Source organism: Bufo gargarizans, chromosome 10 (assembly GCF_014858855.1).
Source record: "Bufo gargarizans isolate SCDJY-AF-19 chromosome 10, ASM1485885v1, whole genome shotgun sequence".
Lineage (NCBI taxonomy): Eukaryota > Metazoa > Chordata > Amphibia > Anura > Bufonidae > Bufo > Bufo gargarizans.
In genome coordinates this window covers 99748395-99774775 of record NC_058089.1, presented here as the reverse complement: position 1 = coordinate 99774775, position 26381 = coordinate 99748395, and the positions used below count along the sequence as shown (strand labels likewise).

The following is a 26381-nucleotide window of genomic DNA, read 5'->3' as shown; positions in this document are numbered from 1 at the left end:
AAATGTCAACCCTAACTTTGATTACACAGCCGCAACCCGATCAACAACGATTGACAAATGACTCTTTTAGCAGAGAGGATGTTAAAGAGATACTTGACAATGTTAATATGAGGTATAGGAAAAAATCCTAAACTTTTGTTAAACAAACTGCGATGATCGGGTAACAAGCTGTACTGGAACGCTAGGGGTGAATTCATTTGCAAAGATCAAGTTATACCAGAATCCAACATCATCGACCTGATTCGCTCCGTAACGCAGAGTCAGGGTTTGCTTAAGGCTAAAACGCCTCGCGGGTGGAACTTCTTCATGGAAACCATCACCGAACTGAACGTGCCATCAACTGTGATCGGTAATACAAGAATGAGAGAACTTTACGATAATTTAAAAAGAGGGCGGCGGCGGTGAACCTTTTGAAGCGGTTTGTAACCCCTTTTAGGCAGCAGCCGTTCGGAACAACAACCCCTGTGTTAACGTGAGGCTCTTTATTACCTAAAAAGAGAACGCCACCTTTGTTACAGACGTCTTGGCTAACGTTGTAACTTTTACTTTGAATGTATTTGTATGTAGTGCCTGATAATGTTTTTATTTCTTTTACATAACTTTGTTACAGACTTTTTGTTTAACGTTGCAAATTTTACTTTGACTGTATATAAAAATGTATTTGTATGTAATATCTCAATGTTTTACATAAAATTACTTTTTAAATAAAAATGTAGTCTGTTTTTCTTTTTACAATAAATACACTATCTTGATTAATTAAAATTGCATAAACCGTGAGGGCGCACCGGTGATAGCAGGTACTTAAAAACATTGCTAAAAGGACCGCAAACGCCGAAATATTGAGAAAACAGCACTACATGCCAAAAGCTGTTGGTTCTTACGGCGGCATTGAAACCTTATTCAGAGAAGTACGAAAATTTGGAATAAGAAAAGACGCTGTCAAAAATTGGTTGAACAACGAGGATACTTACGCATTGCACAAACCGGTTAAAAAATAATTTAAAAGAAACAAAGTCTGATATAGACGACCAATGGCAAGTCGATCTTATGTCGATGATAGATTTTTTTCTAAAGAAAATAATGGTATAAAATACTTGCAAACGATCGTTGATATTCTTTCGAAATACGCTTGGGTGACTGGACTTTCCAATAAATCCGAGGCGACAGTGGCCGCCACTTTTGAACAGATATTTACGTTAAGCGGGCGGTCCCCCAGGAAATTTCAGATGGATGGGGGTCGAGAGTTTATAAACAAGCCTATGGGAAAACTTTGTGACGCCTTTAAAATACATAATTTTTTAACTTCGAATACGGTCAAAGCGTCGTTGTTGGAGCGTTTTAATAGAATGCTGAAAACAAGAATGTGGCGTTATCTTAGAGATCAAAACACATACAGATACATTGACAAGTTACAGAACCAAAAAGTGTCACCCTGTTGATGTGACAACAGAGAACTCTTTAACCATTTGGAAAAATATCGACAGTGATTACGCACTATTAAAAAAGCTAAACCGTTTATAAAAATAGGCGACCACGTCAGAATTGTGTGCTATAAGGGAATGTTCGCGAAGGGCTATGAACAAACCTATACGGACGAGATATTTACAATTTACACTGTAAACACTAGGGGCCTCAGACCCCTTTATGAGTAGAAAGACCTGTCCGACGAGCTCATTGAAGGATCGTTATATGCGGAAGAAGTTCAAAAAGTACCCCTTGATAATCGACGCGTTTACCAGATAGAAAAAATTGTGAAAAAGAAGAAGTTTAGGGGGAAAACGCTATATTTTGTAAACTGGATAATCCGAAAAGTTTAACTCCTGGGCTCCGGAAAAGCAGTTGGTGAGCGTGTAAACTATGGAAGATGGATCGTTTATTATTATGCTACCCTGCAATGCCTCCACCAAACTTTCCCCCGAAAATACCATCAGCGATTACACCACTAAATTAGCAAAAGCCGTCCATCTTCGCGAACCTTATGAAGCGGCGTTAGTAGAGAGTCAGTACCCTCATATGTGGGAAACCTTTGGGCTCAGAGATGGTGTATTCTACGTCGCACATAGCGATGATCCGATCAGAGAGTTTTTTTGTTAAATCGGGGTATTACCCTAATATGAACGAACTGATCAAAAACATTAATACCAAACTTGATTCTACAAAAATAGCGCCTGATCAATTGCGCCTAAGATACGACGATATTGACAGAACCATTTTTTATGTAATGAAATCGCCCTTATACAAGTTCACGCCTGGTGAAAATGTAGGCAATATATTGGGTCTTCAGTGGTATTTGCGCGGTTGCGCGAACAAGAATGTAGGTGCGAGCACATCGTTTTGTGCTACAACGAATCTGGTTTGTCAGTTTTAGAACATTTTAGAACGAATACTGATTTAGTTTTCTCGTTCGCATATTGCGATCAGATCTTGTGAAGGGATAGACTCTTTCAGTCCCAGTATTCGTAGGTTGCTCCTACGTGAGCGATTTTCCAGATCGTCCACCTTCATTTTTATGGACGTTGTCTCCCTTTCTGCCTTCTCCAGCAGCATGCGTAAGTCGGAGCACGACTCTTCTAACATTTGTATACGTGTCTCTGCGTTCTCCAGCCTTGACCCGTGCTCTGCTGCAGTTGCTTGTAGGGACTGTAGTGTGTGTCCCACCGTACTAGCCAGGGATTCTTGCAAATCAGGTAGGATCCGATTAGCCACTTCTATTGCCAGCTTTACTTAGTCAATGCCAGCGTCGTCTCCTCTGATCTCAGTTTCATCTGGCGCTGCTTTTTCTTCCATTGTTGTCTGTTGCACAGACTTGAGCGCGCTTTCCTCCTCTCCTTCGCTTTCCCGCGATGCGGACTTCAGAGCTTTACTTTGGCCTTTTAATTTACTTCTTGTCCCCATATTAAGTATATAACGATCTATAGACTCCTGTTAAGCTAGCGGTATTGGTATTCCCGAAACTTGTCCAGTATGTGGGGGAGAAATAATCCACAGAGGCTTGACTGTACGGAGCCGAGGTTAGCTGCGTCTCACCATGCTGGCGCCGGAAGTCGATTTAGTTTTAACAAAAGAGAATGATTCTTTACCTATAAATAGAGAAATTCACCCCGATATTAAAGCAGGATTTCATACAATGTTTGTTTATACCGATATAATTCAGCATCAACTTGTTAGCTATAGTTACATACAGCTTTTAAAAACTATGGAGCTAAGCGGCAAAAATGGCAAAATAGTCGCGCAAAAGTATAACAGGTCGGACTATATACCTCTCTGCAAACAACAGTTTGATACCATTACAATATCGATACTCATGGATAAAGTGTCACGACAGGTGGGTAAGCGGGGAAACAACCAAACACAGGGAAAACCAACAGAACAAATGACTAGGCCCAAAAGCTAGGGAGAAAAGGGTCACCTCCTAGCGATCCCTAAAAGCTTTCCCTAGACTGCTGTGCCCATGTGTATACCCTTAGGGTGGATATGCACATGCCCTCGTGCCTAAATCTGAACACTCTGGGCAAACCCTAAGCAGCAGGGAAAAGGGAAGAGGCAACCTGCTTCTTCTAACCAGGAAGAAGAAAGTGTCTCCCTAGAGGCCTAGATAACACACACAAAGGGAAAGGAAAGAGAGGACTTATCTTGAGAATAGCTGGAGCAGACGATCCACCACAAATCAAGTGCTAGTAGAAAAGAACTATAACCCGCACAGGCCACTGAGGGAAGGAGGGATAAATAGCCTCCCTAACGATGAAACCCAGTACACCTGAGGGAAGGTGGATCCAGCTCAAATCCAAATCAAAACAAACCAAGAAGTCAGACATGTGCAGCCAGTCTGACAGATCTCCACACATTCACAGGGCAAGGCGTGACATTAAGCTAAACCTGTGTAAGGGATTGCTCTCTCTCAGGGGGTCTCAATCACAGATTTCTCGCAGACAACCGGATTGAAGTCCAAACGATGCTTTATTTTTTAGTACTTTAGCACAATACAGTAACCAAAATAACTCCTGCCCGTCTAGGCACTACCTTATATATAATTCATTCCCTGACTCACCTCTAGAGAACATAATTCACACATGTGATCAGATGCTGCTTTCTCAGCCCAAACAGTCCAGCAGCCTCCAGGCTATGACTACAACAACATGAGTACCTTGTGGCCCAGAAGTCTGCCTGACCCTGGCCGTGTGACCCTCTCTCCGCAGGCATCGCTAGATCCCCCAAACTCAGGCCTCCTCAGCCTTTCCCTCTCACTCTCAGCCTTTCCTTCCCCGTGACTAACACACAGAGGGTTGGTTTTATGTCTCCTTGATTAGAGCATACCTGACCTGTGATCACCTCAGGTGAAAGGGAATACCTGTGCCGGGAGGGTATGGACTTGCAGATCCCACTACCAAACTATCTGCCAATCCAAGTAAAATCCAGCCCTGAAGAAAATGTATACAAAACTGTCTCAGCAAACTATACTTTGCTGAGACCACTGCAGCTTTCCAGATTTTAGTTATCTCACCCAGCTGAGGTATCTGGGTGGGATACACATGCCTTCCCAAACTGTCCACATTACCACACCTGGTAAATTTAAATACGGGAAAACTATTGTGTGATTACACTTTAGACCTCGCGCTGTGACGACGCGTTAAAATGTTGTCCCAGAGAGTATACGGCAACCCGGATGCGTATACACATAATTATATAGCGCAAGCGGGTCATGGTTTGGGCGGCTTTCACGGCTCGAAATTCATGCACGGTTCTGTTCTCGCCGGTTTATTTCATGGGTTGTTCCGGCGAGTCGTTCCCCCATTCAAGAAAGTTTTGGAACTTGTAAAACCGCATGTAAAAACATCTGCCAGGAATATCGCTAAAGATGTCGCTACGGCATCGACCGCTGTTATGGATCGAATAAATAGACCTACGCAAGGGCAGGAAGGCTCTGGTGTCGTGCAAATTCGGAGACAAAACGCTGAAAAGAAAACGCGGTCGCGACGCCGTCATCTTGCCAACTTTTATGAATAAAGTAGAACCGACTAAGAGACTTCGCCGCCAGAAAAAAAGAAGCCGCTCACCGAGCGACATCTTCTAATCAAGCGCTATGGCTTTTGTACATGACTCATCTGCCTAGTACGCAAAATCGGAGTTGGATATCTTTCAAATACCGCCCACGCAAACAAGAATTGAAAAAAAAATGTATGTAGAGGTACAACCAATAGTGGCCATTGCCTACAACGCGCCTTTGGAGTTCTTCATCTTGGGCAGCGGTGACCATTATTACGACCTAGATAACACTCTGTTACACGTCGTTTGCAGAATCGTTAGCCCGGGTAAACACACCCATACCCGACAGATCCCGCGTCGCCCTTATTAACTACCCTGTTGCCAGCCTTTTTAATCAATTGGACATAATGCTCGGCGACACATTCATTTTAAGAAGCGACAACCTTTATACGTATAGAGCGTATATAGAATCCCTAATAAATTATAATTCACAAACTTTAGCGGCCCAATTTACAGCCGGCTTATTATATAAAGATACCACGGGGCATCACGATGACCAGGCTCTCAACGGTCGTAATGTCGGTTTCGTCAAGAAAGCTCAGTATACGACTCGCTCTAGAAGTGTTGAATTAATGGGCCCCTTTTACGCCAATATATTTCATCAGCCGAAGTTAATACTGAACGGCCTAGATATAAAGATAAAGTTGACCAGAAACAAAGATTCCTTCTGTCTTATGTCTGCCGAGGTGACCAATTTTATAGTCCTAATTCAGCACGCTTCACTGTTTCTCAAGAGTTTGAGTATCGCCCGCTGTGAGAATCGGACTCAGTCGCGCTCTGTTAACCGCTAACGCAAAGTACTCGTGCAGCTTCCCACTGTGTGTACAAGTGGTCCCCTTAAATTTGTATTGTATTTCCCCAATATCAGGCTGGCCTTGCCACTACATTTATTCGCCCCTAGGTGGTGCTGGCGCCACATACTATATATAGCTTGAGGTTTGCTGACTTAAGAGAGAGTGGGGGAGTAAGAGGAAGTGGAAGGAAGTAGTTCAAGTTGAGAGAGGAGAAGGAAGTGTAAGGAGGAACAAAGAAGGCCCAGTCCAAAATGTAGCTACCTTTCTTTCCTCTGGGCCCTGATGAAGCCTGGAGAGGATAAACCAAGAGTTTACTGCAACCCAGCACAAGACAGTAAGTCTAAGTATGAATATAAAGCAAGTCTAGTGAAGATTAGAGCTGAGTCTAGCAAAGGGACTTCACCAGCACCGGGAGGAACTTAAAGGTACCTGGACACAACTGGATAATTAGTGCGCAGAATTATCCTTTTCCACTAAACGCCTTCTGGGAGATAGTGGACCTGAATATTTCAGGAGAGCATCCTGCATCAAATAATGTAGCAGAGAGTTTGCCTGCCAAGAGAGAGAATGCCCTTATTGGAATGGTCAATATAAAAGTAAGGAAACCATTATATTCAGTACCCGAGTGCTAGAAAGTGGACTTAGTGCAAATTTACCCATTCTTTGCCTGTAAAGTAACAGCATTAAGAGAACTCCTCAACTGACAATTGCGAGACTTGTTATAAGGAATTCCAGTTAAGCCAACATCTGGATTATTGCTTTTGCTGTATTGATGAACTGTAACAACTGCCCTGAGACGATTGATTCAGTAAATGTTCAACTGTTTGTACTACAACTGACTCCTCATCCTTTCCACTACTCTCAACATTTGCACTTTACGGTGCTGGTGTCACGAACACAGGGGCCCAGCCACCAAAGCACCTTAAACACCTATACCATCAAGGGCACCTTAACTTCCACCTGGCTGGTGTTCCCTGCAATAGAGAGTGCCCCAGAGGATTTAGTGCTGACTTCCCCTCCGCTGCGCGCCATCCCAGGGAGCTACAGAAAAGTGAGTACAACTACTCCACCCATTCGGCACACCACCACTCACTACACCCCTGTGGCCCGGTCATCCCACTTGGTCAATCGCGCGTCGCTTAAAGTGTATAGCATTCCCGCCGGTACTCGTATATCTAACCACAAGAATCTTTTTCTGGGAAACATCCCAAAAACAGTAATACTAGCGTTTGTCGACAATGAATCATTTTCCGCGAACTACCAAAGAAATCTATTGTGCTTCAATCACTATAATGTGAATTATGCCGCTATATATTTGGACGGACAACGGATACTTGCAAAACCATTTCAGCCTAATTTTCAAGACAATTCGGCTGTTCGTGAATATATGTCGCTCGTACACCTATACAGTATGTCGCTTTATCCGTGGATTGGTCAGAATCGCTTTTGATTTATCACCAGATCAAGAGCTTGGCGGACATTTTTTTAATTATATTATATCTGAATGACGTATCTATTTTTTTTATAGTTATGGATTATCGCCCGTGAATGAAATATTTACAGGTGAATTTATGAAATTTTTATCCAAAATTCTAAGACTATAAGGTATCAAAACAGACAAATACAGGACGCCATTAGTTCGGTCTGCAGACATTACTGCATCTATATCTTGCATTGTATCGCTAAAGGAATGTCTTTTGAAAATGTATTAAAAATATTTACGAGTGATTTTAGAAAAAATTACCGTGTTGTACGTACCTTTTGTAACAAAGCGCATGAAACAATTATGTATATGTTGCTGTAATTACATACAAACGTGTTTACCCTACTGAGTTATTGAAAAATGTACCGTGATGTGTCATAAATAAAGACATTTTGCTTAAATCACTTACGCCTTCGATTTTTATTAAACATAATTTCGGAACAAAGCTAATTTCTGTGTTTTTGTTGAGCCGAGCGTGTAGCACTCTTTTACATACCGCCAATTGAGGATAGAACCTTAAAGGAACACTGACAGGCACAATAAGCATATTTAGGTATATATATCACAGTACAGGTCTTCTAAAGTGTATTAAAATCATCTAAGTATCCCCCCTGTCCACCTCATAAATACAGTAAACCGAAGTTTTATAACCTGGGTGATGGAGGCCGATGCCCATAGGATTGTATTGGGCATGCGCCGGATCTTGTGAAGTCGGGGACAGTAGTAGCCGCCCAGCGAAGTGAATATTGATGAGCTGGGCGGCGCTTCAAAACGGCAGTTGAGGGAGGCTGGCTGGGCGCCAGTGGAGATGAAACGCCGCCCCTTGGGCAGATTGAAGACGCTTCACCCAGGTTATAAAACTTCGGTTTACTGTATTTATAAGGTGGACAGGGGGGATACTTAGATGATTTTAATACACTTTAGAAGACCTGTACTGTGATATATATACCTAAATATGCTTATTGTGCCTGTCAGTGTCCCTTTCATATCATTTTATTTTTAAAGATATCAGGACGTGATAGATAGATAGACTGACAGAAAATAGATTAAAAAAAATTGGGTGGGTAGATAGATAGATAGATATGTGATAGATAGATAGATAGATAGATAGATAGATAGATAGAGATAGGCACTAGTTAGATACAGTGGGATGCGAAAGTTTGGGCAACCTTGCTAATCGTCATGATTTTCCTGTATAAATCATTGGTTATTACGATAAAAAAAATGTCAGTGAAATATATCATATAGGAGACACACACAGTGATATTTGAGAAGTGAAATTAAGTTTATTGGATTCACAGAAAGTGTGCTATAATTGTTTAAACAAAATTAGGCAGGTGCATAAATTTGGGCACTGTTGTCATTTTATTGATTCCAAAACCTTTAGAACTAATTATTGGAACACAAATTGGCTTGGTAAGCTCAGTGACCCCTGACCTACATACACAGGTGAATCCAATTATGAGAAAGAGTATTTAAGGGGGTCAATTGTAAGTTTCCCTCCTCTTTTAATTTTCTCTGAAGAGTAGCAACATGGGGGTCTCAAAACAACTCTCAAATGACCTGAAGACAAAGATTGTTCACCATCGTGGTTTAGGGGAAGGATACAGAAAGCTGTCTCAGAGATTCCTGCCGTCTGTTTCTACAGTTAGGAACATATTGATGAAATAGAAGACCACAGGCTCAGTTCAAGTTAAGGCTCGAAGTGGCAGACCAAGAAAAATCTCGGATAGACAGAAGCGACGAATGGTGAGAACAGTCAGAGTCAACCCACAGACCAGCACCAAAGACCTACAACATCATCTTGCTGCAGATGGAGTCACTGTGCGTCGTTCAACCTTTCGGCGCACTTTACACAAGGAGATGCTGTATGCGAGAGTGATGCAGAGGAGCCTTTTCTCTGCCCATAGCACAAAAAGTGCCGCTTGAGGGGGACTAAAGCACATTTGGACAAGCCAGCTTCATTTTGGAATAAGGTGCTGTGGACTGATGAAACTAAAATTGAGTTATTTGGCCATAACAAGGGGCGTTATGCATGGAGGAAAAAGAACACAGCATTCCAAGAAAAACACCTGCTACCTACAGTAAAATATGGTGGTGGTTCCATCATGCTGTGGGGCTGTGTGGCCAGTGCAGGGACTGGGAATCTTGTCAAAGTTGAGGGACGCATGGATTCCACTCAGTATCAGCAGATTCTGGAGACCAATGTCCAGGAATCAGTGACAAAGCTGAAGCTGCGCCGGGGCTGGATCTTTCAACAAGGCAACAACCGTAAATACTGCTCAAAATGCACTGAGGCATTTATGCAGAGGAACAAGTACAACGTTCTGGAATGGCCATCTCAGTCCCCAGACCTGAATATAATTGAAAATCTGTGGTGTGACTTAAAGAGAGCTGTCCATGCTCGGAAGCCATCAAACCTGAATGAACTGAATTCCACTTCGTCAGCTTCGATTCACTCATCTCTAGTTATAATGTATTTCAGTCCATTATAGTATGCTTGCTTTCTATATAGTTTTTCTATGTTTACCTGTTGGCCTCCTGAAATGTTAGCAGCACTTTCTGTTGAGTTCCAAATCTACATATAAAGCATAAAAACATTCCTTGACTTGTTTGAACAGTAGATCATACAGAAAAAGAAGGTAATAGATCAGGAACTTGCCTAATGGTGACATCCGTCAGATTCTCCACCCTAGATAAAGACTCCGCCAGGCTCGTAATGCCACCCAGATTGATTCCATTTCCACTCAGACTGTAAGACACAATGCATTCAGATACAGTGGCGGAAATAATTATTTGACCCCTCACTGATTTTGTAAGTTTGTCCAATGACAAAGAAATGAAAAGTCTCAGAACAGTATCATTTCAATGGTAGGTTTATTGTAACAGTGGCAGATAGCACATCAAAAGGAAAATCGAAAAAATAACTTTAAATAAAAGATAGCAACTGATTTGCATTTCATTGAGTGAAATAAGTATTTGAACCCCTACCAACCATTAAGAGTTCTGGCTCCCACAGAGTGGTTAGACACTTCTACTCAATTAGTCACCCTCATTAAGGACACCTGTCTTAACTAGTCACCTGTATAAAAGACACCTGTCCACAGAATCAATCAATCAAGCAGACTCCAAACTCTCCAACATGGGAAAGACCAAAGAGCTGTCCAAGGATGTCAGAGACAAAATTGTAGACCTGCACAAGGCTGGAATGGGCTACAAAACCATTAGCAAGAAGCTGGGAGAGAAGGTGACAACTGTTGGTGCGATTGTTCGAAAATGGAAGGAGCACAAAATGACCATCAATCGACCTCGCTCTGGGGCTCCACGCAAGATCTCACCTCGTGGGGTGTCAATGGTTCTGAGAAAGGTGAAAAAGCATCCTAGAACTACACGGGAGGAGTTAGTTAATGACCTCAAATTAGCAGGGACCACAGTCACCAAGAAAACCATTGGAAACACATTACACCGCAATGGATTAAAATCCTGCAGGGCTCGCAAGGTCCCCCTGCTCAGGAAGGCACATGTGCAGGCCCGTCTGAAGTTTGCCAATGAACACCTGAATGATTCAGAGAGTGACTGGGAGAAGGTGCTGTGGTCTGATGAGACCAAAATAGAGCTCTTTGGCATTAACTCAACTCGCTGTGTTTGGAGGAAGAAAAATGCTGCCTATGACCCCCAAAACACCGTCCCCACCGTCAAGCATGGGGGTGGAAACATTTTGCTTTGGGGGTGTTTTTCTGCTAAGGGCACAGGACAACTTATTCGCATAAACGGGAAAATGGACGGAGCCATGTATCGTGAAATCCTGAGCGACAACCTCCTTCCCTCTGCCAGGAAACTGAAAATGGGTCGTGGATGGGTGTTCCAGCACGATAATGACCCAAAACATACAGCAAAGGCAACAAAGGAGTGGCTCAAGAAGAAGCACATTAAGGTCATGGAGTGGCCTAGTCAGTCTCCGGACCTTAATCCAATCGAAAACCTATGGAGGGAGCTCAAGCTCAGAGTTGCACAGAGACAGCCTCGAAACCTTAGGGATTTAGAGATGATCTGCAAAGAGGAGTGGACCAACATTCCTCCTAAAATGTGCGCAAACTTGGTCATCAATTACAAGAAACGTTTGACCTCTGTGCTTACAAACAAGGGTTTTTCCACCAAGTATTAAGTCTTTTTTTGTTAGAGGGTTCAAATACTTATTTCACTCAATGAAATGCAAATCAGTTGCTATCTTTTATTTAAAGTTATTTTTTCGATTTTCCTTTTGATGTGCTATCTGCCACTGTTACAATAAACCTACCATTGAAATGATACTGTTCTGAGACTTTTCATTTCTTTGTCATTGGACAAACTTACAAAATCAGTGAGGGGTCAAATAATTATTTCCTCCACTGTAGATGAGTAAGGGTATGTTCACATTGTAAGGATTTTGTTGTAATATACAGTATTTATTGTCAACTCTCCCAGATTGTCAGGAAGTTTCTCGAAAAAAAAATGGAGGTCTCATATGGCTCCAGGGGAGTCCCACAAAGCCTGGCTTCATATTGGTGGCTCAAATTTCATCTCCTGTAATGTGCAAAGATGCTGGATTATGGCCATCTTAAATTGGTTGTTCGGGTTGTTGTTTTTTTAAATATGCAGCCAGCGGTACCTGTTGAAAAAAAAAATCATACTCATCTGCTGAGTCCCAGTCGACTAATTTCCCAGTTTGTGAAATTCCACATGCAGCCAATGACTGGCCTCAATGGTGAGGTGTTCAAGTGGAAGTGCTGGGTCATGTGCTGTTTGGGGACAGGTCATCGTTAAAGACGGTCTTTGGCTGCAGCAGCGCACATGACACTGTCTGTATAGTGCCCTGAAGCAAGGGTACTTTGGACTACGGACATTTGTGGAAATTTGCCCTTATTACTACTATGCAAAGCTATTAATTCCCTACTTAAATGCACTTTGAACTTGCACAATGATTTATGCTGTTGTGTGCATTTATACAGTGTTATATTGTTGAGCTGCATTTATATGTTTATTGTAATATATCCTGTTCATTTGCACTATTACACTATAGCTGCACTGCACTGTGGAAAGGGTTAATATACAGCTAGCTAATACTGAGAGACTTTATGACTTTCTACCTATACAACGTTTTGGAGGGAAAAAAACAGACACACTGACCTTCTGACTGTCTGGTTTATGTCTACTGTTTACATCTGAAGACTTGTTTATGTCTGAAAAACTGCTTATTTGTTATTGCATTGAAGCTCTTTACAAGTCTATGATAGACAGAAATTGTAACAATGTTTCTGTTTAGGCTGTGCTTCTCCACTCCACCCCTCCCAGTAAAAGGTTCTAGTTCAGGTAGAAACTGTATATAAAGAGAGCAGTCAGAGCTCTTAGTTGTCGGCAGATAGGGACCTGTGCTTAGCAGGAGAGACTCCTCAAGACTGCATGAGTGACCAGAAGAAGACGTTGAGATGGGGATACTCTGCCACAGACCCTGGGTCATCAGCCCTGTGGCCAGAAAGCCAGCTGGACGACTGAGCCACAGACCCGGCCCTTTGGCCAGGGAGCCATCCTTCTGAGACAGAGAGAGAGAAGGACATCCTGCTCAGGCCTTTCCTCAGCACAGAACCTTCTGCTACCAGAGGACTGACTGGAGAAGCCAGCTCTGTGCCTTGTCTGTATTGTTTTCACTTGAGTTCCTCCAGTAAAAAGGACTCCCCTGCATAGCAGAAACGGTGACGGATCTGTTTTGCAGCCCATAGACTTCTATTATGACGGAATGAATAACAGAATGCCTCTAAAGGCATTCCGTTATTCATTCCGTCATAGAATTGCGTTATGGTCCGTGGTAACGGAATCCATAAAGCAATTCACCTTTTACCAACAAACGAAGTGTGAACGAATTTCATAAGCGGAAATCACTCATCTCTAATTATGACCAGTAGTTGAGGGCCAACCAGGGAAGGTAAAATCTGAAATATCCCTCAGAGTAAAGACTGACAACTATGCTTTACCATAACTTACTTTACTGAGCGAAGCCATTTTAGTTCAGAAAGAATCTGGGTTATTCCAAGAATTCCACCACTTTCCAATCTATTGTCAGATAAACTGCAAGAAATCAAAGTAACAGAAGCCTGTACGTCAACATCATCAGAGACATACAATGTGATGTACAGTATAGGAGAATGACTTACTCCAAATGTGCTAACTCCTTGCATTGTTGAAGGACCCGGCACAGTTTCTCCAACACTTTCGGGCAGTACTTGAAACCAGTTATTCTAGAACATGATATCAACATATGAGCTGCTGGAATATAACCGTGCATTTGGCAAAGAACAAATGATCAGTGGTGAATGATTAATTATTGATGTCTTTGCTGGAGACAGTGGATGATCCAGGAAGCATCCGAGACATCCATCAAGTCTAGAGCGAACTATTATGAAATAATTTGTATTTGCATATGGCTGCCCCACCAAACTAGAAGGGCCTTGGTAAGAGAGGTGACCAAGAACCCAATCGTATCTCTGGCCGAGCTCTAAAGATCCCCCAGAAGATCAACCATCACCGCAGCACTCCACCAATCAGGGCTTTATGGCAGAGGGGCCAGAAAGAAGCCTTCCTTCCTTGAGCAAAGTACAGAGATATTCTTAAAGAAAACCTGACCAAGAGTGCTCTGGACTTCAGACTGAGCCAAACCTTCGCCTTACAACAAGACAATGATTGTAAGCACACAGCCAAGGCAACACAGGAGTGGCTTAGGGACAACTTTGTGAATGTCCTTCAGTGGCCCAGACTAGAGCCCTGACTAGAACCCAATCGAACATATCTGGGGAGACCTGAAAAAGGCTGTCCACTGACGGTCCCCATCCATTCTGACAGAACTTGAGAGGATCTGAAATGAAGAATGGCATAAAATCCCTAAGTTCAGGTGTGCAAACCATGTGGCATCATACCCAAGAAGACTGGAGGCTGTAATCACTGCCAAAGGGGCTTTAACTAAGTAAGGCCCCTTTCACACGAGCGAGTATTCCGCGTGGGTGCAATGCATGATGCGAACGCATTGCGCCTGCACGGAATCCAGACCCATTTATTTCAATGGGGCTGTGTACACGTGTGTTGGTTTTCACGCATCACTTGTGCGTTGCGTGAAAATCGCAGCATGTTCTATATTCTGTTATTTTCATGCAACGCTGGCCCCATAGAAGTGAATAGAGCTGCGTGAAAATCGCATCTGCAAGCAAGTGTGGATGCGATGCGTTTTTCACGGATGGTTGCTAAGAGATGGTTTTTGTATGCATTCTGTTTTTTATCACGCACGTGCAAAATGTATCAAAACGCATTGCACCCGCGCGATAAAAACTGCGAAATCTCGCCTTTTTACACTGAACGCATTCGCAACGCATCCGGACCTAATCCGGACACGCTCATCTTCAAGGGGCCTAAAGAGTCTGAATACCTATGTCAATGCAGGAGTTTAGTTTTTCCTTTTCAAAAATTAGAAAAGATTTCGTACATCCAGTTTTCACTTTGTCATTAGGGGATATCGAGTGCAGAATGATGGGGAACATTTTTTTTTTTAAAACAAGGTTGCAACTTCACAAAATGTGAAAAAAGTGAAAAGATCTAAAGACTTTCTGAATGCACTACAAATGAGAGTCAAATGTGAGGCATGGCTTATAGTCTAGTTTCTGTGACATGATGGTCAGAACACATCTAATACTACAATATACAATGCAGACACTGTAGTACTGTGAAAGAGCAAGAAAGACAGCAAATCATGTGTCCTTAAAGGGAAACAATCGGCTGTGTTTGGTTTAGGACCTTACAAATGCAGAAATTAATGTGCATTTGCCTTGGAACCCACGTCAGAAATCCAAGGCTGACCTTTGGATTTATCCCATGGTTTGCAGCATGGACACTCTTGTTCTCATATTTCAAATTCTCATTACAAACAATGGCAGGCTGGATTTTTTAATGTGGATTTCTATGCAGAAAATGTCAAAAATTCACCGTAAGAAAATGCCCTTACTGATGGGATCCCTAAAATGCTCAGTCGCAACCAGCCATGGACTACTGAAGTTTCAAACAAGGCCGGAAAGTAGACTGCTGCTTATATTAGTATATTATATTAATAGAACATGGATAGTATGTCAGATTGTATTGATTAGAATTTCGGGAACTTAAAAATTCATAAATCATAATTCATTTCTCATCCGCAATGTAAATGTGACCTGATCTCTCTTGGAGAGTCATCGATACCGGTGAAGAAGAGGATCTCCGCCGTCTGATGAGAACCACTAGAAGAAAGATTAAAAAAAATACAACATAATTAACCATGTTATAATGATTATACTACAGAATTATAATGACTCATAATAATTATTTTCATGAAAATCCTTACCTGGCTTCTACCCGTTTTACATTGAGACAGGTCACCATGAAGCAAACAAGATGGGACATTCCTTCTTCAGATACCAGCGTCCTGTTGAGTCTAAGAACGTAACGGGGGAGATTTATCAAAACTGGTGTAAAGGGAAACTGGCTTAGCTGCCCATGGCAACCAATCAGATTCCACCTTTCATTTTTCAGAGCTCCTTTGGCAAATAAAAAGGATTAATCTGATTGGTTGCTATGGACAACTAAGCCAGTTTTCCTTTGCACCAGCTTTGATCACTCTCCACCTGTGTATTCTGTGTAATGTGTGAACACATGAGCAATATATATATGGTACCAAACCATGATCTGGAGAACCACATCCACCATCACAATCATGGAAAGATTTTTAAAACAATTGTATTACATAATATTGTAATTTGCTTATGTAACATATCAAAGAAAAAGAAAATTAGAGGGGTTGTCCTCTGAAAAATATTCTACATTTTTCAAACCAGCACCTGGATCTGAATACTTTTGCAATTGCATGTAATAAAAAAATTAGCATAACCACTGAGTTATAGAATAAAATGTATCTTTATAGCGCCACCTGCTGTTTATTTTTTCTCATTTCTTTGTCCAGCTCACCTAGAGGGCCACGCATACTCAATTTCATCCTTCAGCTGACTTCTGAATTGTGATAGGGAGATAGTTGCAGAAGAAAGGACAAGCACCCCTGAGCTGCAGCAGAAAGGACACTCCGCTGGAGCTGGCAACTGGATATAAATCTAGCAGAGCAATGAATGAGGAGATCTCTGGATCCATGTGAGGTACAGGGATGGTTCTAGCTTTGTTAGAAATTGTCTGATTTTCACTTATTACATTTTTAATCATTGGACAACCCCTTTAAGCGCTATGGAGGCCAAAATAATAAAATTAAATTAGGTGTTTCTTATACTTAGGACCACCACTATTAGAGAAGCTGTTTTTGCGGTGGAGGACCCAGCAACATGATTTTTAATGGGAATGATGTCAGTCTTTATTTATTCCTGTGGGGGCGCTGTAAATTGTAATTGAGGATATTAACACGCATTTTGATCAGGTTAGAATTGGAAGATTGTATGAATTATGGACCATATAGAACAACTTCTTTAAAATAAACTAATCTTACTCTAGTTTCCTGGAAATATGTATATCGGGAAGCCTGTCCATCAACTTCTTACAACCATGATCTCCAAAAGGATTCCCAGATAAACTGAAATAAGAAATATGAAAAAAGATGTCACAGACCGGCCTTGGTTACTAACATGACTGAACAGTTACGGTATATGATCTTATTTTAGATATCGATAGGATAGGCCATATACAGTATGTCCGATATGTGCCTGTCGCTCATTTGGGTCTATCTCAAGAAAGAAGACCCTGACATGAATGAAAAGCATGATGCACACGCTCAGTGTCCCCTCCATTCACTGCTATAGGACTTCTGAAAATAGCCAGTGCTCAGCTATTTTTGGAAGTCCCATAGCAGCATGCTTTCCATTCATGTTGGGGCCCCCTCCTTGAGCGAGTCTTCTGCCTGCTCCCATACCGAGGCTTCCCTGGTTCGCCAACCAGTCCCTGTACTTCCGCTTCCAGCGATGATGCGTTGACACCTGTGACTAACGAAGCTGGTGATTGGCTGCAGTGGTAACATGTCGACACGCTATGAGAGTGAACATCTGCGCCGTGCGATATATATTTTTCACATTCATCGAAAGGGGCCAGTAAACAGAGACCACCAGGGGGGTCAAGGGAGCTTCTCCACAGAGACCGCAGAGGACTGGGAAGGTGAGTATACTGGAATTTTTATTTTAGACAATTCCACCGCATTGGTGGAAAATCTTCAATACAAGCATTTGTTTGCAGATTTTCACTTACCCATTGAAGTCACTAGGGAAAATCTGCAGCAGAAATTGACATGTTGCCGATTAGTCTACACCACAGGTCGGCAGGGTTGGACTGAGGTTTCTTCGGCCCACCAGACAAAATTATTCTCTGGGCCCAACCCTCCTATCATCAAATCATTCAAATAGTGGCAATTTATTGTCTCCGAAGGCAGCTTTAATTTTTTTTTTATTTACCCTGGACGCTTGGGGCCCCCTTTGTTATCAGAGCCTGGGCCCACCAAGGCAGGGCCATAACTACCATAGTGGCAGACCATGAAACTGCTATGGAGCCCAGGGCAAGAGATTATCCCCTCTTCTACTGGGGGTGAAAACTTGGTCAGGACTCTACCTTCTAAAGGAACAACTTTTAGCAAATGAAGCAGTGGGAAAATGGCCCAAGGGTCATTGAAAGGGGTTTAGGAGGAAACCCTTCTGTTTTGTGGGGAGATGGGCGGGCTGGTTTGATCCTTGCGATGGGGCCCTTACTTCTCTATGTACGCCACTGCACCAAGGGATCCTCTGGTACTTTGGTGGGCCAGTTTGATGCTGCATTTCGGTGCAGAATTACATTTCCTTAGCATGTGGATTGTTTTTGCTTAAACCTCATCCACTTTGCTACTACTGTATTCAGCTGTGGATTGAATAGGTCCTTAGGATAGATCATCAATATTAGATCCGCAGGGGACTGGCTCCCCAAACCCCCACCTATCAGCGGATTGCTGAGCACGCAGCACACTGGAGCCAGGCACAGCGCCGTACACTGTGTAGTGGCCACGCCTGGTTACTGCAGCTCTCTCCCTTTCACTTGTGTGAGATTGACCTGCAGTTCAACTTCTACGTTTTCCCTTTAGGTGCTAGGATAAGGTGTGTTAAACAACAGCTACTTTCTATTAATGTCCTTTAGGACTTATTGACACCTATTTTTCCTGCCCCTACCAATTACCTAAGACTTAGCTTTTATTACTTATTAGATAAAAAATCCTTATTGTAATACACCAACACACAATAGTGATTTAAAATTCCCAGTGTCACTGGCTTTTTCTTATCAATTGGGACGTATTGTCATTGTCTTAGCTGACTTGATATATATCTAGACACACTGTCGCCATACCAGGCTGCGCGCTTGCCTGTGTTCGTAAATGGCACTGTATCTAGTGTTATTTGCTATATGTAGGCCATAGTGGTTACTGTTTTAAAATTCGAGCCTCACGCTGCCCCCCGACATTTTTCGCCGTTTCACGGCGTCCTCAGGGGTTAGGGCCCTAACCCCTGAGGACGCCGTGAAACGGCGAAACATGTCGGGGGGCAGCGTGAGGCTCGAATTTTAAAACAGTAACAACTATGGCCTACATATAGCAAATAACACTAGATACAGTGCCATTTACGAACACAGGCAAGCGCGCAGCCTGGTATGGCGACAGTGTGTCTAGATATATCAAGTCAGCTAAGACAATGACAATACGTCCCAATTGATAAGAAAAGGCCAGTGACACTGGGAATTTTAAATCACTATTGTGTGTTGGTGTATTACAATAAGGATTTTTTATCTAATAAGTAATAAAAGCTAAGTCTTAGGTAATTGGTAGGGGCAGGAAAAATAGGTGTCAATAAGTCCTAAAGGACATTAATAGAAAGTAATTGACCTGCAGTAACTCGACACGGCCACTACACAGAATATGGAGCTGTTGCCTGGCTCCAATGAGCTGTGTCCTCTGCAATCAGCCAGGGTGAACTGGGAGTCATACCCCCGCCAATGGAATATCAATGACCTATCCTAAGGATAGGTCATCAATATTAAAGTCCTGGAAAATCCCTTTAACTCTCTCTGCAGGGTTGCTGAGATTGTGCAAAGCACAGAATATATATATTTTTTTATTCATTAGGCAGGTTATTTGGTCAGATAAGTAGAAGATAAGTAGAAGTTGTCATATTTGGTGCAATGCATGGTATAGTTGGTACACAGGTTTCTATGAAATTCCAGGTTTCCTTTTCTTCACAGTCAGTGTTTGATCAGTATTTGATCAGCAATCTCTATCACTGATTGTGAGCCAAAACCAGGTGCAGATCAAAAACAAAGAACAGGTGCAAATTATTCCATTATACCTCATCTCTGTGTAGTCTTCACTTCTGGTTTTGGCTCACAATCACCGATGGAAATCACTGATCAAACACTGACTAAACACTGACACTGTGTGAAAGCGGGCCTAAACAGAAATTTAAGGGGAGTTTAATATTGACAGACAACTCTCTGCATTCCCACCAATCAGCTGTGGGTGAGCGTTGTGGCCTCTTCCTAGTCCAGTGATGTCAAATTCATCAGTCACATGGCCTATGTGCACCTCAAACTCTTTTTAGTGAATGGGCCTAAGCTGTAATACCAAGCACAGGCACTATACAATGTACGGCACTGTGCTTGATGTGCTGTGAAGAGGCTGCAGTGCTCACTGCAGTACCATGTCCTCCTCAAAAACCTGATCGGTGACTGTGCCACACCCCTGAGGATCTCTCATCAATATTTTACTCCCCGAAAACACCTTTAAAGTAGCACTCCAGGCAAAACTAATACTCTGAACACCCCAGTTCACTAATTTTCACACATGAGGCCAAATGAATTTTATGTTATTCACAATTTTATTTTAATTATTTGCTCTTTAAAATAATAATCAGCGGTTGAGGAATTTATTTTGTCAATTATTTCCATACTTTACGTGAGAAAGCTGGAGGCCTGCGAGTATCTCAGCCAGCTGAGGAATGTCTTCAGAGGTTAGACTGCAGTTTTCAAGACTGAGAGAAAAAGTAAAAATTAGTACGTTTTTTATAGATTGTAAAAAAGCAAACCAGCAATAAAAATGTGCAACATGCATGCAGTGTATAAAAAGTGCAGCTTGTGTAATAGCTATTACTAATATTCTAATGAATGCTTCTAGAGACTCATTAGGGATAATGTGATGATTATGGGGGCATCTACTGTATTTTTTGCCCTATAAGACGCACCTAGGTTTTAAAGGAGGACAATAAGAAATAAATATTTTTCATTAAAGGGAGTCTGTCACCACATTTGAGCCTATTAGACAGATCCAATAGCGTTATATGTGCCACCCAGAAGTTTAAAACGGTACCTTTGTTGCATATACCCGAGTCTTGTTTCAGCCAAAAATGAACTTTGTAGATTCTGTAAATGCGCTCTCTCAAGTGCCCAGGGCGGCGTCTCAATCTTCCGAGCCCAAAACCAGACCTCCCCAACGGCTCATAACCCCGCCCTCCATGTGCCTCTGCCCGCCCGTTTACGCTCCTCCTCTCTCCTTTTCCACTGCGGCGCCACCTCCCCTCACTTCCAGCGCTTCTCCTGTTCTTCCTGCCGTCGGCTGTGTTGTGACCCGACGCGCACACCGTGAGGTCATAGAGCGCCCTCATGCTGTGCGCAGCTACTGCACAGCCGACATACGAGGACCAGGAAGTGATGAGTACAGAGCCTGGGAAGCGCTGCATTCACCGCTTCCTGGTCCTCCTGGAAGCACTTATTAGTATTCGCCCCATAAGAAAGAGTGACATTTTTCTGCCACTTTGGAGAAAAAAAGTGCGTCTTATGGGGCAAAAAATACGGGTATTTTTCAGTAAATCCATTGCAGTCACCCTAGAATACCTGATAACAGATAATAAGAGATTGTGTTCACCTGCCAATCAATGTATTTTAGAACTAAGGCCTTGTCTAGTGTGGACAATCCATTTTCGTAAAAAAAAAAAAAAAAAAACTGAGGATTCCCCTGCTGAAACCTCCAGTGAGCAGCTGTAATCTGTGGAGAGCAAGTGTTCAAAATCCTTGAAGCGCCACCACAGGGGTAATGAAGAAATACATTTTGTTTCCATTGAAATCAATGGACTATTTATTTAATGCACTAACGTGCTGTGTCTAAAGGTCCTTTTACATGTACCAATGTGCCAAGCAATTATCAGAAATGAACCAGGTGATCCCGATAATTGCCTGATCTTCAGTGAAGATGAGTGCTTCATTTACATGCAGCAATCACCTCTGCAGAGTTCCTGGAAAGCAGATCACGGAAGACTGTACTTTCTGCTGCACAAGGAATTTTGGTGCATGAGCATTCGGGTGATCGCTGGGACCTTTTACACATACCAGTTATTTATACAAATGCTTATCTCTGATAATCAGCCTGATTATCGTTCTGTGTAAAAGGACCTTTATAGAGTGATATAGGCTCTTGGTAGCTGGCTATGATCACGAAATGAGAGTGTTAAGCCCCTCTATGAATTCCCTGTGAAATTTGTTTTCTAAACCAGATAATGGTTTGAAGCTTTGTTACATTCTTGTTACTTGAATTCAATTTAAATGATGTCTGATCCACACACAATGATTTACCTCACGTTTTTCACATTTATATCCGTGATTTCTTCTCTGGCTTTTTTTACCTTTGGAGCACTGAAACAAAATATAATATTACGTCTGATCAGCTTAACCCCTTCCTGATGCAGCTATTTTCCATTTTTTCTACTCCCTGCCAGTATGATTACAGTGATACCACATTTTTAAAAAAAAAATTATGTTTGAATACTTAAAAAAATAAAAACTTTCCTTTCATCACCACATTCTGGCATCCGTAACTTTTTTATATTTATATCTACTGAACTGTGTAGGGGCTCATTTTGTTGCTTGGAGTTCCACAATTTTAATTGATACTATTATGGAATATATATGGATTTTTTATCACTTTTTATTACATTTTTTTAAAGGCAAAAATGATGATTTGGGGTTGATGGGAACTTTACTATGGCAGACCTGGGAGCCTTCAGAAGGCCTCCAGGCTGCCATAGCAGCTGAACGACTCCTGCGTTCTGGTTGCAGGTGGGGCATCTGGCCACCGGGAGCACTGAACTCCAGGTAAATAAGTGCTCAGATGAGAGCATAAAAGTCAGTGATCGGAGTTGTCTCTCATCATAGATTCTGCCACCAGGTGTCTTCTGTATAAGGTAAAAACAGCCGGCACCTGCTCAGCAACTGTGAGGATTCATCTTTAAAGACCTGGTGAATATCGGGAAAGGGTTAAATATAAGAAGCTTATGCAGAACATATATTTGTGCTCACAAATGTACCTTTCATACCAGCTCTGTGAGGAGAAGACGGCCGTGGTAGTGTCCCCTCTAAACAACAGAATAAAAAATAAAAAATATGTATCTAGCACATTAATTTTAGTTTATTAAGAACTACTATTACCACTACTATTACTCACATTATTTGGATGTCCGTTATGCTGGGACAATTGACAGCTGACTTGAGCAATTTAAGAACTCCAGTAACATTCATATCATTGTGGCTAAGGCTGGGAAATAGAAAAGAAACAAATAATTTAGCATTGTGAGTGTTCATACAGATGAGGCCGCCTCAACCCCACCAGTGTGACAACTACGACATTAATGTACGGGGCCTAGGCTATCTGTATAGCATGCCAGTCGTTCACTTAGCATGACGATGGCCGTGGTTCACGCACAGCCTATCAATGGTCTGCACTTTACGCTATTAACCTAGCATGCCAAACTTTCATTTAGAGGCTGCCACATCTCTATATATTAAAAGGGTATTACTCTGTTATGAAAGGTGCCATATTACTAGGATATTCCATCTTTTATGATCGTTGGAGATCCAACCACTGGCACACCCACTGAACCTGGAACGAAGGGGCCACACTGCCAATTTAGCTTTGCATCCTTTCTTGCATTTTCCCTGCACAGTGGTACTCCCAGCCACAGGTCTGTGCAGAGAACTGCAGCCATCCCTATTCACTTAAATGGAGCAGCTCTCTGCACGTCGGGTGGCCGGGGTGCCACCATGCAGAGAAAAACAGCGAAGGTAATGCAGCGCTAAATCAGTGCTGCAGCCCCTTCATCCACTGGATTAGTAGAGGAGTCACAGAGGTTGAACGAGCCCCTGAGAAGCCAGTGCAGAGGATGGGAGTGGTAGTGGCCCGGATGAAGTGTTGTGTCACGGTGTACTCCCTCAGGCCATTGTGGCGATTGGTGCAGTTAAAATGTAGAATTGAAGAATGAGGTCAGAGTTAAACATGACAAAGTCTTTGATTTCAAGTGCAATTCTCTGGCACCAGTAAGGCATATGGAGGCAGGTAGGATGGCTGCAGTTTAGCAGTAGTATTGTGTTGGCCTAGTAGTAGTCTAGGTGATAGGTGTCTTAGCCGTAGTCCCTCACAGTGCTGTCTTTAATGCTGGTTTTAGCTAGTCACTCTGCTGTCTGTCTTCTCAAGGATTTACTTGAGGCTGTATCTCTCTTAGGAGCAGGAGCTCAGACATGGGCTTCCTCTCCACACTCAGGTTGCTCTCGAATTTCCCCTCCTGGCAGGAAGCAGGACTAGCCCACTCCTACCAAGAGAGGAAGAGCAGGATGGTTAGCCATGTTCACAGCCAACTGTTCCTTACTGGAACAAACGGCCAAACATATAATACATAACAATACATCATTATTTGGGGTACTGAGGTCTGGGGGACTACATAACCGCATCAATCATTAATTGATTGCAGATCCTATTTCAGGGGTCGGCACAACCTTCGGCCCTTCAGTTGCTGTGAAACTTCATGAACATTTGCTTGGCTGTTCTTGTAACTCCCATAGAAGTGAACGGAGGATTGTGGGAGTTGTAGTTTCAGAACAGCTGGAGTGCCATAGGTCCTTGTGATATGCCACCACTTTATAAGATGGGAATTCCCCTTTAAGATGGATGACACTAAGCTATGGATTTCCCTCTTTCTGACTTCTGCTATATTTTACATTCTATTGTGTGTGTATTTTGTGTGGCCTTTATTCTGTTTCCTTTTTTTTTTGTAACCATTATGGTGCAGATTTACCATAGACTTTGGCATAAGTCAGTCTATGATAATCAGGCACGCGGCCGGAGGCTGCGCCTGAATTGATATTCATACCAGCCCCTGGCATAGATTTCAGCGTTCTTTTATGCCAGAAAACTGGAGTAAAAGATTATAAATGTGGTGAAGTTGCTGGCACTGCCCCCCCCCCCCCCTCGCCAAGCCCCCCAAGCCCCCTTTTGCCCCTAGCAACCAATCAGATTACACCGTTCGTTTTCCAAAGGAGCTCTGAAAAATGAAAGATGGAATCTGATTGGTTGCTTTAAGTGCTGAGCGAATTGAAGTCCACGAAGGGGGCTTCGATTTGAGATTTTTAAATCTCCCCAAAAGAGTTTTTTTTTTTTTATTAGACAGCTCTGATAAATGAGGTCCAATATCTCTATATCTCTTGTCAGATTATATTTTTTACCCTGTTATCTTCTCAGTAACATTTCTACAGCCTCCCAGGTGACAACTTCAGTCACACAGGAGCAAGGCACTATCAGGGCAGTCTAAAAGTCAAACTGTCTTTGTTGCCCATAGCAACCAATCACAGGACAGCTTTCACTTTTCAGTAGCAGATTATGAAATGACAGCTGAGCTCTGATTGGCTGTCATAGGTAGCAAAGAGTTCTTCATTTAGACAGTTTTGATAAATGTGGTACATATCTCCTGGCAGGTCCTTTTTGCCCTTACTCCCCAATTCTTAACAATACCTCTACAGCCTTGAAGGTGACAACTTCAGTCACGCAGGAACAAGACACTATAGGGACAAATTAAACTGTCTAAAAGGCAAGCTGCTGTTGTTTCCCATAGGAACCAATCACAGCACAGCTTTCATTTTTCAAGAGCAGATCGGAAATGAAAGCTGAGCTGTGATTGGTTGCTATGGGCAACCAAGGCAGTTTTTTCTTTTAGACTGTTTTATCCATCTCCCCATGGCTTTTCACTTTTCTGAAGTACCTTATTTCTGCAGTAATTTGCATAATGGATAATTATAATGAGAAATTGATTATACTGGAGTATCGCTGTAAAGAGACACCGTGTGGGACATTAATCAAAAGCGGTGTAAAGGAAAACTGGCTTAGTTGCCGATAGCAACCAATCAGATTCCACCTTTCATTTTCCAAAGGAGCTCTGAAAAATGAAAGGCGGAATCTGATTGGTTGCCATGGATAACTAATACTGAATCTACCCCATTGTCTCTCTATCATGGCTGAAAGGGTGAGGGGGGGGGGGGGGGGGTCCCAAGCAGATCTCTCTAGGGTTGTCTTCATAAGGAACCCCCTTTAATCTTAGTATTATTTGACTATGGCATACTTACCAATGTTTCCGTTAGTAAAATTGGGGCATATAAGCCCCACCCTTGGGAACGCCCCAAACCCAGCTGGAAAAAAACACTTAACCGCCCATTTTAAACCCAGGACAGCGCAATTTTTTGCCGGGACTGTCTCTAAAAACCAGGGACAGTGCTGCCAAATTTTCTAATCCCCCCCATCCACCAACTGTTATATAGCTTCTATCATCAACCCTTTTAACATGAAGAATTTGATAGAAAATCAGGTCTAGGCATCCCTGGGACATCTAAGGACGCCTTCACACAAAGCAGAAATCCATGTGCTTGCCGCCAAAACAACCCCATTCAGATAAATGGGACCGATTTTCGTTTGCTGAAGCCCCAATAATCTAAAGTTTTCAATACACCATAAACTGCAAAATGTTGCGTCACTTACTCCAACACTCTCAGCTGCTCCATCTTTGAAAATAATTCAATTAATGAAGTCATGTCCTCAACCTTTAGATGGTTATTTTGCAAGCTAGGAGAGAGTAAAAAAATGAATATTTCAGAATAAGCGTGAGTATGCGGCAGCTCCCGCCCTGACCTCCCAGCACTGCCGG

The 26381-nt window shown here is 42.5% G+C and overlaps 1 protein-coding gene across 6 annotated transcripts in view; it reads right to left on the bottom strand.

Annotated features, from left to right (window-relative positions):
* The window catches only part of NLRC5 (NLR family CARD domain containing 5), a 144950-nt gene that overhangs the window by 102087 nt on the left and 16482 nt on the right, over positions 1–26381 (bottom strand). For all 6 annotated transcript variants that reach the window (XM_044269918.1, XM_044269920.1, XM_044269922.1 and 3 more), the window contains 12 exons: positions 26216–26299; positions 22862–22951; positions 22725–22772; positions 21994–22053; positions 20319–20399; positions 16859–16942; positions 15716–15805; positions 15546–15611; positions 13509–13592; positions 13339–13422; positions 9983–10072; positions 9851–9898 (listed from right to left, as the gene is read on the bottom strand). In XM_044269918.1, coding sequence (XP_044125853.1) covers positions 9851–9898; positions 9983–10072; positions 13339–13422; positions 13509–13592; positions 15546–15611; positions 15716–15805; positions 16859–16942; positions 20319–20399; positions 21994–22053; positions 22725–22772; positions 22862–22951; positions 26216–26299 — 909 coding nt within the window. The remainder of the gene's footprint in view (positions 1–9850; positions 9899–9982; positions 10073–13338; positions 13423–13508; positions 13593–15545; positions 15612–15715; positions 15806–16858; positions 16943–20318; positions 20400–21993; positions 22054–22724; positions 22773–22861; positions 22952–26215; positions 26300–26381) is intronic.